Source organism: Chiloscyllium plagiosum, chromosome 7 (genome assembly GCF_004010195.1).
Source record: "Chiloscyllium plagiosum isolate BGI_BamShark_2017 chromosome 7, ASM401019v2, whole genome shotgun sequence".
Taxonomy (NCBI): domain Eukaryota; kingdom Metazoa; phylum Chordata; class Chondrichthyes; order Orectolobiformes; family Hemiscylliidae; genus Chiloscyllium; species Chiloscyllium plagiosum.
In genome coordinates, this window is record NC_057716.1 from 88,696,833 (window position 1) to 88,716,774 (window position 19,942).

Here is a 19,942-nt window from a genome sequence, read left to right on the forward strand (position 1 = left end):
GGAAACCGGAGCACCCGGAGGAAACCCACACAGACACAGGGAGAATGTGCAAACTCCACACAGATAGTCTGCCCAAGGCTGGAATTGAACCTGGGACCCTGGTGCTGTGAGGCAGCAGTGCTAACCACTGAGCCACTGTGCCTCCCATATATCATGGCTGATATATTTCTCAATCCCATTCTCCAGCCTTCTCTCCATAATCCTTGATCCTCTTAACAATCAAGAACCTATCTCTGCCTTAAATACATTTGATAGCTTAGCCTTATGAGATAATGAGTTACATAAATTAATCATCCTCTGGCTGAAGAAACTCCCTCTCATCTCAGTTCCAAAGGGTCATCCTTTCACTCTGATGCTTTGTCCTCACATCCTCGTTCTCCTACTAGTGGATACAGCTTCTCCATGTCTATTTTATCAAGGTATCTTAGTGTTATGTAAGTTTCAGTGAGAGCCCACCAACACCCCCCCTCCCCGCAACCCCACCCACCCTCATCCTCAAAAACTCCATCAAGTTCAGACTCAGAGTCCTGAATTGTCACTTATATGACATGTTCTTTATCCCTGGGATCATTTTTGCAAACTTCTTCTGGACCCTCTCCAATACCATCAATTCCTTCCTTAGATATGGGCCCAATAAGAACGTCAATTTAATGAAATATTCACCACTCTCCTTTAATTGTAAGTTGGTCAACTGAGCAGGATCAATACCCTATTATGTTCATGGTTGTAAAGAATGTGATTCTTCAGATTTCCTGACCAACCTCTCAAGAATTTTCAAAGATATTTTCACAGTTTCAACAAGGTACTCACATCACTCTGCAAATCATATGCCTTCTTTGCCTGGATCACATCGTTCTGGTCTGGCAGACAGGTCCATTCATGTAGGTAATGTCTGTAGTCAATGTCGCTGACCAGAGTCTGGCACTTCTTGGCCAACAGGATGTCCAGCATGTCGACTGGCATGTTGAATTTGGTCTTTGTTTTCTCAAAGTCCTTTTTGTATTCCCGGTCGCTCTGAATCTTGGCCACGTGCATGGACCAAACCATCTTGGGGTCATCTTGAATGTTACGGCATCCAACATGATGGCCAAGCTGCTGGCGATAGGCTGTTTTATATTTGTACTGTTAAAAAGAAAATTATTAGTGCTTAAAAATGACAAAAATAGAAATGAAGGAAAATCTGAAATAACATCCCAAAAATTAATCAAATCAATTTCAAATAAAATTATCACAAATAGACTTACATCACTGGCAATGTCTCTTGAAGCCTTGGCTGCCTTAATAGAAATGGCATCAGGGCGTAGATCATATCCTTTTTTCTTTGATTCTTCCAGTGCAAGTCGATATTGTTTCTAGGCATAGAAATTGTAAATAAGTGTAACATTACATCGGAATAGGTGGAGTAGTTAGGCTTTCTAAAAAAAAAAAATTTATTTACTCACATCGCTATAATTTATCTTGTTCTGACTTGCCAGCAATATCTCTGGTGTATCTGGCATAATATGGATTTGCAGCTTATCCTTTTCCCATGCTTCAGTGTACAAACGCTGCAAAGAGATTAAATTATTAGGTAAAAAAATTAATGCAGTGACCTAGATAAAACATTCATAAATGAATTTTTCAATTAAATATATCCCACACATATATGCTGAATGATATTTCTTATTCTCCACAGATTAAAATGAGGAAATAATCCTGTATGTTGTAACTTACTTTTTCACTGTTCACAGCTACTTATTATTTGTCAGTACTATGTGTTATTTATAAAGTAATCTGGTTGCGAGGTAAAAAACAAAGTCACCATTTTTCTACTGGACCATACGGGTGCTCTCTCATTAAAGGGAAATGACTGATAGTGAGGCCTAATCGGAGGATCACGTGCCTCAGGCAAGGGGTAGGGTTGAGAAGTGGGACCTTCAGGAAAACCACGGCTAATGCAGGAATTGAACCTACAAAGTTGGCATCACAAACACAAACAGACCAATCAGCCAACTGAGCTCACCAACACCCACACGTATCAAGGATAAGAAACACTTGAAGGTGTAATCTGCATATAATAAGGAAGGCAATTTCTTGCATTAAGAAGCACATTACCTGGTTAAGAGTTTTTGAATTATGCTTTGCCAGGACTAAAGCCATGGAATCGAGCAAACTGCTGAACTTGAAAGTGCTTGGGGGCTGACGGTAATTTCTCTCACTAAGAATTTCGCTGGCTTTTTTAGCCTTTTCAACGTCCAGAGATCCAGTTGGGATCCAACCAATGCCTTTTAGCCACTGAAGATCAGCCTTGTATTGGAGCTGTGTCACACAAATAAAACAATCTTAGATTATATTGCCAAACATTTTCCAATGATATTCATTGCAATCAAATACCACTTTTGCCCAGTCTACCCAACACAATTTATTTGAATTATTGCCAAGATGATCTTTTTACATTATAAAATTTAATGCAACACTGATTATGCAATCTGTCATTGAAGGTGAGCATAATAATGGAGTAACATAGCCCATTACAAATACAACAAGCTGTTGTTGTATCTTAACACAGACTTATTGGTTTCAAGTAGCTCTGCTGTAAACAACTGAAATATTTAACTCTATAGGGAGAGGCTGAACAGGCTGAGGCCGTTTTCCCTGGAGTGTCAGAGACTGAAGGGTGACCTTATACAAAATTATGAGGGGCATGGATAGGGTAAATAGACAAAGTCTTTTCCCTGGGGTGGGGGAGTCCACAACTAGAGAGCATAGGTTTAGGGTGAGAGGGGAAAGATATGAAAGAGACCTAAGGGGCAACTTTTTCACACAGAGGGTGGTACGTGTATGGAATGAGCTGCCAGAGGAAGTGGTGGAGGCTGGTACAATTGCAACATTTAAGAGGCATTTGGATGGGTATATGAATAGGAAGGGTTTGGAGGGATATGGGCCGGGTGCTGGCATGTGGGACTAGATTGGGTTGGGATATCTGGTCAGCATGGAAGGGTTGGACCGAAGGGTCTATTTCCATGCTGTACATCTCTATGACTCGATATCTCATTACTGATAACTTAGATAAATCATCAAAAAGGTGATGGTTCTATAACATACTCCATGAATTTTGTCCCTGAAGCTCATTTGACTGTTTTTTGAAGCCAATGCAATTTTCCATTACTAAGGGTTCAGTCTGCAAGATCTGCTCTTGCCATAACATGGGAGCAGGGAGGTGCTTAAAATGCCAAGGCTGATCAGGAGAGCAATGATCCTATTTAAAGTGTTTCTATGCTTCAGGCCTTATTTCAGAAAATGTACAGGATCAAAAACCTCAAAAGCAGACGTGAAAATGAGTCAATTCATGGAAAACAGACTTTGCTCCAGAAGGAAATATCGTAAGTCTAAGAGCAGAGAGAATTACCCTCTGGTTTCGAAAAGGACAAGGATTTTCCTGCTGAATTATCATCAGTTTTATGTTGTGAAACTGGGATAAAACTATTTAGTGGCTTTTTAAAATTTGTTCTTAATGGAGAAAACTAGCAATACAATCAGAACAAGGAAGCTGCATTTCTTTTTTCTTTGCTATCTATTTAATTACATACCACGCAGTCTCATGCATTCACTTCAATACATGAAAAATTCAATAACAGAGACTGAGGTTCCAATTTCTCAGCTGTGGCAAAAGAGGAAGACGTTTCAATCTCCAGTTCGACACCCATCTCCCCCCCGCACCACCCCTAATCCTACCATCACTCTTTATCATGAGGCCAGGACTGGGGGCAAATTGTTTGCACAAGTGCAGCTTTTGGAGATGGCTGGGCTTGACACTGAAATGACCAAATGACTCCAAAGAAATTGGAGTTTGGACCCCGAATATGGAACCCTGAGTGTGCAGGTTAAACCAGTTAACAGTGAGTCTATTCTCAACGTGATTCTTTTGAATAGCTAATATATCCTCTTGGAAAGGTAAGACCCTTTGGATCTCATTCTAGGACACTTTTAAAAGAGCGAAAGTATTCTTTGGTGGAGGTGAGACACCTTTTGGGATTGTAAAATATTAGATATGCTTATGTGTAAGAAGTGTATAAACTCTTTTTTAGTCATTCATGGAATATGGCTTTTGCAGTTATTGACCAATCTAATAGCCCTTGGGAGGAGTGATGAGGTGCCTTCTGAACCACTGTAGTCTTTGGATGTAGAGACACCCACAGTGTTGTTGGGAAGGGAGCTCCAGGATTTTGACCCAGTAACACTGCAGGAATAGCAATGTAGTTTCAAGCTGAGATGGTGAGAGACTTGAGGGGAATGTTAGAGGTGATGGTGTTCCCATGCATCTGCTGCCCTTGTCCTTCTTAGTAGAAGAGATTGCAGATCTGGAAGATGCTGTCTTAGGATCTTTGGTGAATTACTGCAGTGAATCTTGCAAATGGTACAGACTGCTGCTGCTGTGCATTGGTGGTGAAGGAAGTGAATGTCTAAAGTGGCGGATTGGGCAACAATCAAATGGGCTGTTTTGTCCTGGATGGTGTCATCCTTATGAAACATTTTTGGAGCTGGTATCCAATCAAGTGGAAAGTATTCAATCACTTTCCTGATTTATGTGTCTTGTAGATGGTGGAAAGGCAGTGGGGAGGTAGGAGATAGGTTACTCAACACAGAAATCTCAGCTTTTGACCTCTGTTTGTGTTTGTAAATGGTTGCTTAAGAACATAAATTATAGGCTATTCAGCTGCTCAAGTCTGCTCTGCCATTCAATGAGATCATGGCTGATCTGATAATCCTCAACTCTACTTTCCCATCCTTTCCCTGTAATCCAAAAATTCCTTTATTAATTACTAAAAAAAAACTGTCTATTTCAGCCATTAAAATACTTAAAGACCCAACTTCTACAAGCCTTTGTAGTAATGAATTCTATCCATTGAGCCCCTTATTCTAAAGTTATGTTTTCTGGTCCTAAACTCTCCCAGAAGGGAAAACGCATCAATTCCACATTCCACATTGTATTCCACATTTCACATTTACCCTGTCAAGTCTCTAAGGATCTTGTATGTTTCAATAAGGTCACCTCTCATTCTTCAACGTTCCAACTGAGCACAGACCCAACCTACTCAATGTCTTCTAATAAGACTGACCTTCCATATCTGATATCAGCCCAGAGAACATTGTCTGAACTGCCTTCAATACCAGCTGGTCAATGGTAACTCTGGGAGATTCAGCATTGGCAATACAATTGAACTTCAAATGGAGATGATTAGACTCTTTCTTGTTGTATATGGTTACTACCTGGCCCTTTTGTGACATGAATGCTATTTGCCTCTTACCCACCCAAATTAGATGTTGTTCAGGTATTGTCTCACATAGACATGGGATGCTTCAGTGTCAGGCTGCTAATGGTGCTGACCATGGTGTAATCATCTGACCCTATGATGAAGGGAAGGATATTAATAAAGCAGCTGAAGATCGTTTAGCCTTGGACACTGCCCTGAGGAACTCCAGCAATAAAGTCTTGGGTTTAAAAAGATTGATCTCCGACAACCACAACCACCTTCCTTTGTGCCAGTCATGACTCCAAATTATTCCCCTCAAATTTTATTGATTCTAGTGTTGCTAGCTTTCCTTCTTACCATTCTCGGTCAAAATATTAAATCAAAACTTGATGTCAAGGGCAGCCACTCTCACTTCACCTCTGACATTCCATTCTTTTGTCCATGTTTAGACCTAGTTTGTAATTAGGCTAGGAGCTAAATAGCCCTGGCAGAACCCAAACTGAGTATCGCTGAGCAGGTTATTGCTGAGCAAGTGCTGTTTTACATTACTGTGAGCGACCCTTTTCATCATTTTACTGATAACTGCGATTATGATTGACAATGGCAAAACTGAAGGGGCTGTCCTGAAAGAGCATGAAGTACATTAATGTTTGTGTTGACATCAGCCATTCTAGGATTACGCCGGTTGATTTTGCAAGCTGTCATTTTCAAACTGGGATGCCTATTAAATGAGCATTTTGATGGATAGCTCTGACTGCTTATACAATATAAATACGTGTTTACCAATGCAGATAACTGAACACTTAACTGAAATATCTATTTGCATAAGGGATTAGTTAAATTAATTTTGATACATTGAATTTTTTTGTGTTATAAGGATTTTTGTTTCAGTGGTGATATAATATTTTTACTTTCTTTTAGCATGACTTCTGATGTACAGGCGAACGTGAGGACTGCAAATGCTAGAGATTAGAGTCGAGAGTGTGGTGTTGGAAAAGCACAGCAGGTGAGGCAGCATCCGAAGAGCAGGAAAATCAAAGTTTCGGGCAAAAATCCTTCATCGGGCCAAAACATCAATTTTCCTGCTCTTCGGATGATGCCTGACCTACTGTGCTTTTCCAAGACCATATCCTCGACTGCCTCCTGATGTATGTCCACAATAGACAACAGGTGATTTGGAATGGAGAGAGAAGGGCAAGGAGGGATATCTGTGAGAGATATGAGTTTCCATCAGTTATCCTGGACTCTGGGATGATTTGGAGCACAAGCATGAGAGGTCATGGGATATGGGTAGATGGGTCCAGATTGGTGTGGGGTGTAAGAGGCCTTGGAGAATAGTTACAGGAGCCATGAAGAATGGAGACTGGAGCTAAGGTTGTCAGAAGGGTATGATGAGCCATGGAACATGTATGGGCATTAGGTGGCACAGGTTGAAGTTGACCGGGTAGGGTGAGTGAGGTAAAAAAGAGGATAGACACATAGAAGAATAGAAAATAGCGGCAGTAATTGGCTGTTCGAGGCGAAGGTTGGGGTGGGGTTTGCCGTTCATGATGATCATGGCTAATCATCTAAATGAATAGCCTGTTCCCCATATCTTTTGATTCTTTTAGCCACAAGTGCTATATCCAACTCTTTCTTGAAATCATATAATATTTTGGTCTTGGCTGCTTTCTGTGGTAATGAATTCAATAGGCTCATCATTCACTGGGTGGAGAAATTTCTACTCATCTCTGTCCTAAATGGTTTACACCATATCCTTAGAGTGTGACCCTGGTTCTAGACTTCCTCATCAATGGGAACATCCTTCCTACATCTAGTCCTGTTTGAACTTTATGGAGTTCAATGATATCCCCACTCATTCTTCGAGAGTGGAAGAGACTTTTCATGTTCAATCTTCATTTAAACTTTCAACACAGTGCTCGAGTCCCCAGACAGTCTTCCCACACAGCTTGCCTTGGGAATCAGGCAGTTTCACCTGCTTTTTGCTGGTCACCTCTCCTGATTCCCAATCCAGCCCATCTTCTCAGTCTGAAATTAGGAAGCATACATGTTCACTTCTACAGATTTGAGTTGTAGAGACAGAATTTGTTACAATATACCAACTGCTCAGAAAACTATCTAATTTTCTGTTAACAGTAGGCAAGTACAATGCATATCACTAAGAATTTATATACTCACATCACTTTGCAGGTCATAAGCCTTCTTGGCATGGATCACGTCATTCTGGTCTGGCAGACAGGTCCACTCGTGCAGATACCGTCTGTAGTCAATGTCGCTGACCAGAGTTTGGCATTTCTTGGCCAACAAGATGTCCAGCATGTCGACTGGCATGTTGAACTTGGTCTTTGTCTTCTCAAAGTTCTTCTTGTATTCCCGATCACTCTGAATCTTAGCCACATGCATGGACCAAACCATCTTAGGGTCATCTTGAATGTTACGGCATCCAACATGGTGGCCAAGCTGCTTGCGGTAGGCTGTTTTATACTTGTACTGAATAAGAAGTCAAGCAATAATAATCTCAATCATTTACTAAATTTAATTTGATGTAAATACACTTGGAAAATGCTTAGTATTGCCATTTCTAATTTAGCATTCCATAACTAGATAAATGTTTCAACTCACATCACTCGCAATATCTCGGGATGCTTTCGCTGCCTTAATTGGAATGGCGTCAGCATTCAAGTTATGACCTTTCTTCTTTGACTCCTCCATACCGAGTCTGTACAGTTTCTGTGGGGATAATAGTAACATGTTCAGTGAAAGTCCAAAATTGTCAATCTTCCAACAACTTTCTAAACCTGACTTTTTGGAGCTGGGTTGGAGTGGGCTCTGTCTTTCAACATCAGACGTTCCCTTTACGCTGTATCGACTTCTTCTTCTTTTTGTATTGTGTTTCTTCAGCTTGTTAACTTTTCATCTAAAAGTGAACTGATTTATTGTGTATACAAAACATCAGAAGACCATAAGACACAGAAGCAGAAGTGGGCCATTCAGGCCATCAAATCTGCTCTGCTATTCAGAGATATGATTGCAGTTCTGATAATTGTCAACTCCACTTTTTTACCCTTGTCCATGATCTTGATTCCTTTGCTGATTAAAAATCTGTCTATCTCAACCTTGAATATACTTAATTATCTAACCTCTATAGCCCTCAGTGGTAAGAAATTCCACAGATTCACTACCCTCAAAAAAAATCTCATCTCTGTCCTAAATGGTGAACCCCTATTCTGAGATTATGCTCTCTGTTCCTAGATTCTCCAACAAGGAGAAACAACCTTTCCATATTGACCCTGTGAAATCCCTTCAGAAATTTTCATGTTTTAATAATGTCACCTCTCATTCTTCAAAACTCCAATGATTACAGGGCTAACCTACTTGAATTCTTCTCATAAGCCAATCCCTCCATACTGGTATCAACCTAGTCATCTTTCTCTGGACTGCCTCCAATGCCAATAAATCTTTCTTCAGTAAAGGGGGCCAAAACCATTTACAGTATTCTAACTGTAGTCTGACTTGTGCCTTGCAAAGTTTCAGCAATTCCCTATTTTACCTTATTTTTATTCGTCATTCCCTTTGAAATAAACACCAACATTCCATTTGCCTTCCTTGTTACCTGTTGAACTTTGGTATTAGATGTTTGTAATTAATGCACATTGACTCCCAAATCACTCTGCCCTTTTGCTTTTGGCAGTCTTTCTCCATTCAAATAAGACCATAAGACCACAAGACATAGGAATAAAAGTAAGACCATTCGGCCCAACGAGTCTATCCCATCATTCAATGATGGCTGATGGGCATTTCAAAGCGTCTTACCTGAACTCTCCCTGAAGCCCTTAATTCCTTGTGAGATCAAGAATTTGTCAATCTCTGCCCTGAAGACATTTAACGTCCTGGCCTCCACTGTGCTCTGTGGCAATGAATTCCACAGGCCCACCACTCTCTGGCTGAAGAAATGTCTCCTCATTTCCATTCTAAATCGACCCCCTCTAATTCTAAGGCTGTGCCCACGGTTCCTGGTGTCCCTGCCTGACAGAAACAAATTCCCAGTATCCACCCTTTCTAAGCCATGCATTATCTTCTAAATTTCTATCAGATCTCCCCTCAACCTTCTAAACTCCAATGAATACAATCCCAGGATCCTGAGCCGTTCATCATATGTTAGGCCTACCATTCCAGGGATCATCCTTGTGAATCTCTGCTGGACACACTCCAGTGCCAGTATGTCCTTCCTGAGGTGTGGGGCCCAAAACTGGACACAGTATTCTAGATGGGCCCTAACCAGAGTTTTATAAAGTCTCAATAGCAGATCGCTGCTTTTACATTCCAACCCTCTTGAGATAAATGACAACATTACATTTGCTTTCTTAACCATGGATTCAACCTGCAAGTCAACCTTTAGAGAATCCCAGGTCCCTTTCACTTTGGCTATATGAATTTTCTCACCATTTATAAATTATTCCATGCCTGTATTATTTTTTCCAAAGTGCAAGACCTCACATTTGCTCACATTGAATTTCATCAGCCATTTCTTGGACAATTCTCCTAAACTATCTAAATCTTTCTTCAGCCTCCCCACCTCCTCAGAACTACCTGCCTGTCCACCTAACTGCGTATCATTGGTGAACTTTGACAGAATGCCCTCAGTCCCTTCATCCAGATCATTAATATATAAAGTGAACGGCTAGGACCCCAACACTGAACCCTGCAGGACCCCACTTGTCACCAGCTGCCATTCTGAAAAAGAGCCTTTTATCCCAACTCTCTGCCTTCTGTAAAACACCCAATCTTCAATCCATGCCAGTAGCTTACCTTGAACACCATGGGCCCTCACCTTACTCAGCAGCCTCCCAATAGGCACCTTATCAAAGGCCTTTTGGAAGTCTAGGTAGATAACATCCACTGGGTTTCCCTGGTCTAACCTACTTGTTACCTCTTCAAAGAATTCTAACAGGTTTGTCAGGCACGACCTCCCCTTACTAAGTCTATGCTGACTTATTCTAATCTGAACCTGCACTTCCAAGAATTTAGAAATCTCATCCTTAATGATGGATTCTAGAATTTTACCTGCAACCGAGGATAGGCTAATCAGCTTATAATTTTCCATCTTTTGTCTTGATCCTTTCTTGAACAAGAGGGTTACAATAGTGATTTTCCAATCATCTGGGACTTTCCCTGACTCCAGTGATTTTTGAAAGATTACAGCCAACGCCTCCACTATTTCTTCAGCCACCTCTCTCAGACCTTGAGGATGTAGCCCATCCAGGCCAGATTTATCAATTTTTAGACCTTTTAGCTTTTCTAGCACTTTCTCTTTTGTAATGTCTACCATACTCAACTCTATCTCTTGACTCTCCTTAATTGTTGGGATATTACTCATGTCTTCCACTGTGAAGACTGACACAGAGTATTAAGTTCTTCAGCTCTTTCCTTATCTCCCATCATTAGCCTTCCTGCATCAATTTGGAGCGGCCCAATCTCTACTTTTGCCTCCCATTTGTTTATTATGTATTGAAAGAAATTTTTACTATTATTTCTAATATTACTGGCTAGTTTACCTTCATATTTGATCTTCTCCTTCCTTATTTCTCTCTTTGCTATCTTCTGTTTATTTTTGTCGTCTTCCAAATCTTCTGATTTCCCAGTGCTCTTGGCTACTTTATACACTCTCCCTTTTTCTTTGATACATTTCCTGTCTTCCTTTGTTAGCCATGGCTGTCTAACCCCTCCCTGGATAATCTTTATTTTCTTCGGGATGAACCTCTGTGTTCAATTACACACAGAAACTCCTGCTATTGGTGCTCCACTGTCTTCCCCACTAGGCCCTGCTTCCAGTCGATTTTCATCAGTTCCTCTCTCATGCCCGTGTAATTATCTTTATTTAACTGTAACACCATTACGTGCGATTTTGCCTTCTCTCTTTCAACTGCAGGCTGAACTCTACCATATTATGATCTCTGCCTCCTAAGTGTTCCCTTACTTTAAGATATTTTATAAAGTCTGGCTCATTACATAGGCTCGTCCCTTGTGGGCTCCATCACAAGTTGTTCCAAAAAGCCATCCTGCAAGCATTCCATGAATTCCCTTTCTTTGGATCCATTGGGAACATTATTCACGCAGTCCATTTGCATATTGAAGTCCTCCATGATCACCATGACCTTGTCTTTCTGACATGCCCAATCTATTTTTTGATAAATCTTGCGCCCCTGATCCTGACCACTGCTGGGAGATCTATACAAACTCCCATTACAGTTTTTTGCTATTGTGGTTCCTCAACTCCACCCACACAGACTCCACATCAGCTGACCCTATGTCATTCAGTGCCACAGATTTAATTTCATGCTTGACTAACAAGGCAACCCCACCCCCACTGCCCATCTCCCTGTCTTTTCAATAAGTTGTAAATCCTTGGATGTTTAACTGCCAGTCCTGAAAGCCTTGCAACCACGTCTCTGTGATGCCTACCACCTCAATCATTCACCATGATTTATGCTATTAATTCATCTACTTTGTTACAAACACGATGAGCATTCAGGTAAAGTACCTTAATGCTAATTTTCTTATCCTCATGATTTCCATCATCTCCAGTAATATTCCTAAATTCTCCTTCCTTTTTTGCTTCATTCCTAGTCTGCCTCAAACTTAAACCCTGCACACATGCTAACCAGCTGCTTATCTTTGTATTTGTCTCCATACTCCCTGTTGCTTTCCCTTTCAGCTCTTCTGTTCTTCTAGCCACACAGCACAACCTCACATTTTCTCACATTACATTCAATCTGCCAAGTTTTTGATCATTCACTTAACCTGTCTATTTCCCTCTGTGGACTCTGTGTCATCCTGACCATTTGCCTTCCCACCTATTTTTGTGTTAGCGCCAAACTTTGTTATAATACATTTAGACTTTCTTCATCCAAGTCATTATTGTAAATAATTGTATCTCCAGCTCTGATCCCTGTGGCACTCGACTAGCTTCAAGTTGTCATCCTGAAAATGTCCCCCTTAGCCCAAAACTCTGTCTTGTATTAGTTTAAAAACATCCCTTAATCGTGCTAACATATGACCTCCAATACAGATGGCTATTATCTTATTAAGTAGCCCACTGTGTGGTAGCTTATCAAATGCTTTTTAAAAATCCAATTATATTACATCCTTTTGCTTACCCCTTTATCCTACTTGTTAGCTCCTCAAAGAATTCTCATGAATTTGTTTCCACTCCGTAAATTCATACTGACTCTGCTGGATGTTTATCTATATTTTTAAATGCTCTTCTATTACATTCTTTATAATAGACTAATAACTTCCCAAAGCAGATGTTAAGCTAAATTGGCCTATAGTTGCTTGTTTTATGCCTCTTTCCATTTTTAAATATAGGTATTAAATTGGCAGTTTTCCAATTCCTGGGACTTTTCCAGAATCTAAGTATTCTTGGAAGATGACTAACAGTACGTCTACTATCACTTTAGCTACTTCTTTTAACGTCCTAGGATATATCCCATCAAGTTTTGGATTAGTGGTGCCGGAAGAGCACAGCAGTTCAGGCAGCATCTGAGAAGCAGCAAAATCGACGTTTCAGGCAAAAGCCCTTCATCAGGAATAAAGGTAGAGAGCCTGAAGCATGGAGAGATAAGCTAGAGGAGGGTGGGAATGGGAAGAAAGTAGCATAGTGTACAATAGGTGAGTGGGGGAGGGGATGAAGGTGATAGGTCAGGGAGGAGGGTGGAGTGGATAGGTGGAAAATAAGATAGGCAGGTAGGACAAGTCATGGGGACAGTGCTGGGCTGGAAGTTTGGAACTAGGGTGAGGTGGGGGAAGGGGAAATGAGGAAACTGTTGAAGTCCACATTGATGCCCTGGGGTTGAAGTATTCCGAGGCGGAAGATGAGGCGTTCTTCATCCAAGCGTCTGGTGGTGAGGGAGTGGCGGTGAAGGAGTTTAATGTGGACAAGTGTGAGGTAATACACTTTGGTCGGAGTAACCGGAATGCAAAGTACTGGGCTAATGGTAAGATTCTTGTTAGTGTAGATGAGCTGAGAGATCTCGGTGTCCAGGTACACAGATCCTTGAAAGTTGCCACCCAGGTTGATGGAAAGGGGTGGGGAGGGAAATATATCCCTGGTGGTGGGGTCTTTTTGGAGGTGGCAGAAATGTCATCGGATGATTTGGTTTATGCGAAGGTTGGTAGGGTGGAAGGTGAGCACCAGGGGCGTTCTGTCCTTGTTACGGTTGGAGGGGTGGGGTCTGAGGGCGGAGGTGCAGGATGTAGACGAGATGTATTGGAGCGCAGGGTGTGGGACTTTTCACCCCATTTATCTCCAGCACATTGATGATTGTTTTTATATTTATTTCCTCTCCTCCTAACTCCCTTTTACAATTTGTATTTTTTGGAATAGTAGTCATATCTTCTACTGTTCAGTCTGATACAAAACTTCATTCAACTCCTCTGCTAGTTTCTGGTTTTCCATTATTATTTTCGCAGACTCATTCTCAAGGGACCCTAGTTTCACATTGGCATCTCTCTTTTATATATTTAAAGAAGCTCTTGCTGTACACCCTGATACTCCTTGAAATTTTACCCTCAATGTTTATTTTCTCCCTCTCTTATTTTATTGATTATGTATTTGTACTCATGCTGTGGACATGACTCTGAGTATATTAAGATTTAATTGTATAGTGGGGGAGTTGCAGTCTTTCTTACACCACGAAGGATAACATATTTCCTTCCCAGACATTTAATGGACTAATTTAGAATTTTAAACAAGGAGTACGATCAATCCATCACTCAAACCAGTCCTATTATTCAATTTGATTATGTCAGAAGTCACACAAAAACAGGTTATAGTTCAACAGGTTTATTTAAAATCACAAGTTTTAGGAATGCTGCTCCTTCTTCAGATGAAGTGACCACATTGTCCACCCCAGCCCAACACCAACATCTCCACAATTTGATTATGAATGATTTGCCCCTCAATTCCATTAACTTAAAACTTATTCCATGTTCCCTCAATACCCTTACTTACAACACACTTATCAATCCCCATTTTGAATATTTTAAAAAACTTAGCATCTGTATCTTCTTGGGGAAGAGTGTTCCAGATTCCACTAACCTTTTTTGTTTTAAAGCCTGATTTCCAATTTCAATTCTAAAGACTTTGCTTTAATTTTAAGATTAAGCCACCAAAAGAAGTAATTCCAAAATCGACAATTGTTAGAAGTAAGCAGGAATGTGGCTATTATCAAATCGGCCATGATTTTATGGGCTGAAATGTCTACTTATGCTCCTAATTTGTAAATTCATATGTTCACCCTTATGTTAAATTTACAATGTGAATCAATGTTAATAAGAACCTCCATTAACCTTAAATTCAAGGGAATACTGAGCAACATGTGTTTATAATTTAGTCCTTTGCCTGGCAGCATTCTGTTCAAATTGAATAGATATTTTCTTCGTGAGATGTGATATCCTGTTAAAGTCTGAACAAGGTTGTTCACAACGAAAATGTTATTTCCTCACGATTGCATTATTACCCCCTTGAGATAAAGGTCAACATTCTAGTGGCCTTCTTATAGCATCAGAGAGTGGCACTGTACAGGAAGAGGCCATTTAGGCTATTGTATCTGTACCAGTCCTTTTTCTTTAAATATTTTCCAATTGTTCTTTCCAAAGAGCCTGATCAGTATTTTTATCCTTCATGCATTTATCTAGTTCTCTTATGAATGCTACTGTTTAATTTGCTTTCACCAGGCTTTCCAGCCATGTATTTCAGATCACAACTCAATGTGTTAATAAAAACCTAAAGGACACAGTGCACTATCAATCCAGAACCGCAGGCTAATTTCTCAGGGTATAAGTTCAAATTGTCTCATTTTAAATTTAAATTCAATGAAAAAAATGAGTTACAAAACAAATACATAATGATAGTAAATTATTGTTAAGAACTCAGGTCCTTTCGGGAAGGAAATCTGCCATCCTTACCTGGTCTGGCTTCCATGTGACTCCAGACCTGCAGGAATGTGGCTGACTCTGAGCTGCATTCTGGGCAATTAGGGGAAGGGTAATAAATGCTGCCTAGCCAGCAATGTCCAGATTCTATAAACCAAGTTGCTTTTTCAAATTGATTTCTCTTGTGGCCACTCATGCTTTTCCCAATCAGTGGCCTCTTACCTGTGGCCATTTTGCCACTGGAAACAGTTTCTCCCTCTCCCACTCTGTCAAAGTTAGTCGTGGAATTGAAGAACTCTATCAAACCTCCTCTAATGTGTTTCTGCTCTGATGAGACCAATTCCAGCTATTCCTGTTTCTTCACATAATTTCCTCATTCCTTCTACCATTCTAGGAAATTTCTTTCGCAATTTCTAAAATGTTGTACTCAGAACGTAACAGTACTCGGGTGAGGCTGAACTAGCGTTTATAAAGGTTTAGCATAACTTCTATTCTTTATTCAATAATAAAGCTAGCAATATTAAAAGAGCATTTTTAACTTGTCCTGCCACCTTCAAGGAATTATGGACTTCCCAGTCTCTCTGTTCTTGCATGCCTTTAATTTTATATTCTGGATCAATGGTGCTGGAAGAGCACAGCAATTCAGGCAGCATTGAGGAGCTTCAGCAAAATCGACGTTCTGGGCAAAAGCCCTTCATCAGGAATAAAGGCAGAGAGCCTGAAGCGTGGAGAGATAAGCTAGGGGAGGGTGGGGGTGGGGAGAGAGTAGCATAGAGTACTCTAGAGAGTACTCTATGCTACTCTCTCCCCACCCCCACCCTCCCCTAGCTTATCTCCCCACGCTTCAGGGTCTCTGCCTTTATTCTTGATGAAAGGCTTTTGCCCAAAACGTCGATTTTGCTGAAGCTCCTCAATGCTGCCTGAATTGCTGTGCTCTTCCAGCACCATTGATCCAGAATCTGGTTTCCAGCATCTGCAGTCATTGTTTTTACCTTTTTAGTTTTATATTGCTTGTCCTAGGTCTTCTACAAAGTCATATCCCTTCACAATAATCAATATTTAATTTGTGATGTGTCTGCTCAGTTCACCTGTCTCCAAGTCCTCCTGAGGTCTATTACTATCTCCTCATATCTTGCTACATTTTGAATTTTGGATCTTCCGCCAGTTTATTATCTAAATCCAGGTCATTTAACTTAGCTCAAAATAAGAATGTCCAATACTGAAACTTGGGGAATTCGACTGTACAATTATTCCCACACCGGAAAACAACTATTCACCATTCCTCTCTGCTTTCCATCCCTTATGTAACCTGAGATTTGAACACATGGAAGGCTCAAAGACCAAAAAGCAGTGATTCTTTATTTCATCAGCATCAGGTTATTCCAAACAGGAAAGGGCATTAAGGATAAACAGGGAACTATTTACACTATGTACATGAAACAAGGTCTGTGGATTACATTGGGCTGAATAAGCCCTTCTGCTCCTCCTTCCCATCAGTCCTGCTTTCATCAAAAACACATTTTTATTCCCAACAAGAGTCACTTCAACTGTTCCATCTGCCTCCTGCACCATCACCATCTGCTGGTGGAGGTCTCAGTGAACTGCTCCGTATGCTCTATTACTGAAAATGTGTTACTGGAAAAGCGCAGCAGGTCAGGCATCATCCAAGGAGTAGGAGAATCGATGTTTCGGGCATGAGCCCTTCTTCAGGCTCTATTACCCTTGCCACCTCCAAACCATGTTTGTATCTATGCAGCTACTGCCTTTTTAATTCTATTAATGTTACATTTAACAGTTGACTATTTACTGTACCAATAATGTACATTCATAGACACCTGCATTGTGCTGCTTCTCCTGCTTCTCCAGGGCTCTCACGTTGAAGGAAACATTACAAATAGTGCTGTTTGAATCCAAAGAGAATAACCTAGCATTTCCCAACATTGAACTTCACATGCTACAGTTGTGCCCTCACACAAATTCTATCAATGCCCCTTTTTAACTTCCTTCTTCTACACAGGTTTGTGTGCCTCCAAGCCCAATAATGATTTGTATTTATGTATATACAACTCAGTATGGTGAACTAGATTACACTCTAAAAGTTTTCATGGCTACTTTTCCCAGCACTACCCAACAAATTAGCAGATTATTAAATTTGCAACATCAGTGTTGAAACACTGGCTTCTGAAAACATGACTTGCACAATTCTGGTCCAACCGCATGCATGCAAAGTGACTAGATCTTTGTTAATCAATGTATGCTAAAACCAATCTGAGTTCCTGAATCTCCATTCCTTTTCTATAGAGAAACATACAGAATTACTTCTTCAAAATAATTGCACACACTTACATCACTGCAGGTGATCTGATTCTGTTTTGCTAATATTATTTCTGGTGTATCTGGCATGACATGAATTTTAGTCTTGTCTGCTTCCCAGGCTTCAAGGTACGCACGCTGAAAAATATACACATGTGTTAGTATGTCAATTGACCAAAGAAGTCAATTGAAAAATGAGTATTTTCAAAGAAATTTTAAAAAGCGAAGTGATTCAACCTTGTTCATTATACGCGCATTATTCTTTGCCAGGGTCATGTCCATGGAGTCAGACAAACTGCTGAATTTCAACTTGGAAGGATGCTGGCGGTAATTGGTCTCACTCAGAATCTCTCCAGCTCTTTTGACTTTGGCCACGTCTAGTGATTCCAGAGGAGACCATCCGATACCCTTTAGCCACCCAAGGTCTGCTTTGTATAGATTCTGGAAAGCAATGAAAAGTTATTTACTGTTTTCACATTAAGTTAAGTGTTAGTGAGGTTACATCTAAATAAAGACAAGTGAAATGGTTAAAGGTTGAAGGATTGGGTTAGGGCAAAGGCATACTATTTAAATTGTAAGATTTTCTCATCAACGACTTGATTTCGATTGCAGTCCCGAACCATGCTTTATTTGTGTAACAGAAAATACATTTATAAATATGTTTATGTTTTCTTCAGAGTTTGCTATGATTTGTAATAAGTCAATTTCTTTGGACTATAAGGAGTACCAATAGGAAATGAAAGGGTGGCCTGATGTTTTAAAACTATTTTCCACATTCAAAGGGAATTTTCCTGAACTTGAATTCTGGCAACATTGCACAGCAGTGCTGTTAATAAAAGCTTACAACAAGACATTGCAGAGACATACTGATAAAGGAGGAGCAGGCCACAGTTAGTGCTTAGTCTGTGCTCTCAGTAATGGTCCTGTGGTGACGTACAGAAAAAAACTCATGATTTTCATATTCCAATTAACTTTTTCATACTTGAAATAATCAACAATTCATTCCAACATCCTGATGCAAGGATGAATCCACCTCTGCAGCATCAAAAATAACCAAGTTGTGCGTTAGGAATTTTAGTAAAGATTGTGGAGAATAAAGTTTACCTTTCAAAGATTAGTCAAGCATATTTATAACTTATTGACATATTGATGTCAATAGATATTCTTAAATTTAATGGGTCAGCTTTGGAAAATTTGAACTCTGCATGTTATTTTATTAATTATATATTATTGTTCACATTTTAATATCAAAGCAGATGATTCTGAAAGACCAAATTTACATTCATTTGGAGAGGCAAGGGATGATTAGGGATAGTCAGCATAGTTTTCTATGAGAGAAATCATATCTCATAAATTTGATTGAATATTTTGAGGAAGTAACCTAAAAGATTGATGAAGGCAGAGCAGTAAACGTTGTTGAGTTGGACTTTAGTAAAGCCTTTGACAAATTCCTGCATGGCCGACTAATTAGTAACATTAGATCACATGGGATTCAGGGTGAACTGGCCAATTGGATACAAAATTGGCTTTATGGTGGAAAACATAAGGTGGAGGGTTCTTTGTCGGAACAGCGGTGTTCCACAGGGATTCGTACTGGGTCCATTTTTATTTGCCATTTATATAAATGAAATGGATGGGAATGTAGGAAGAATAGTTAATAAGTTTGTGGGTGACACCAAAATTGGTGGTATAGTGGACAGCGAAGAAGGTTACGAAGAGATCTTGACCAATTGGGTCAATTGGCTGAGGATTGCCAGATGGAGTTTAATTTTGACAAATGAGATTGCATTTAGGTAAATAACCATGCAGGATCTATACAATTAATGGTAGGACCCTGGGTAATTTTGTAGAACTGAGAGGACTAGGGGCTCAGGTACACAATTATTTGAAATTTTTGCCACAGGTAGACAGGATGGTTGAGAAGGCATTAGCATGCTTGCCTTCATTTTTCAGACCTTTAAATATAGGAACTGGGACAACATGTGGAGGTTATATAGGACATTGGTGAGACCTCTTCTGCAATACTGTATGCAGTTCTGGATGCACTGTTATCGGATGGATAATATTAAACTGGAAAGGATTCAGAAAAGATTTACTTGAATGTTGCTAGGAATGGAGGGTTTGAGTTATAAAAATAGGCTGGATAGGTTGGAACTTCTTTCAGTAGAGCGTAGGAGGTTGAAGGGTGATCTTATAGACGTTTGCAAAATCATAAGGGGCATACATAAGGTGAACAGCAAAGATCTTTTCCTTAAGGTGGGGCAATATTCTGAAGGTGAGAGGAGAAGGATTTAAAAGGGGCATGAGAGACAACTTTTTTAACACAGTGTATGGTTAGTGTGTGGAATGAACAGTCAAAGTAAGTGGTGGATCCAGGTGCAGTTACAACGTTTAAAAGACATTTGGAAAGTACATGATAAGGAAAGGTTTGGAGGTATATGGGCTAACTGCAGGCAGAT

At 40.1% G+C, this 19,942-nt stretch overlaps 1 protein-coding gene across 23 annotated transcripts in view; it reads right to left on the bottom strand.

Moving 5' to 3' along the window:
* The window catches only part of neb (nebulin), a 270,517-nt gene that overhangs the window by 140,127 nt on the left and 110,448 nt on the right, over positions 1-19,942 (bottom strand). For 21 of the 23 annotated variants that reach the window (XM_043694176.1, XM_043694181.1, XM_043694178.1 and 18 more), the window contains 8 exons: positions 17,721-17,924; positions 17,517-17,621; positions 7,857-7,964; positions 7,413-7,724; positions 2,095-2,298; positions 1,443-1,547; positions 1,245-1,352; positions 811-1,122 (listed from right to left, as the gene is read on the bottom strand). The exons of the other annotated variants lie outside the window; for them this stretch is intronic. In XM_043694176.1, the coding sequence (XP_043550111.1) occupies positions 811-1,122; positions 1,245-1,352; positions 1,443-1,547; positions 2,095-2,298; positions 7,413-7,724; positions 7,857-7,964; positions 17,517-17,621; positions 17,721-17,924 (1,458 nt within the window). The remainder of the gene's footprint in view (positions 1-810; positions 1,123-1,244; positions 1,353-1,442; positions 1,548-2,094; positions 2,299-7,412; positions 7,725-7,856; positions 7,965-17,516; positions 17,622-17,720; positions 17,925-19,942) is intronic. 23 annotated transcript variants of the gene reach the window in all.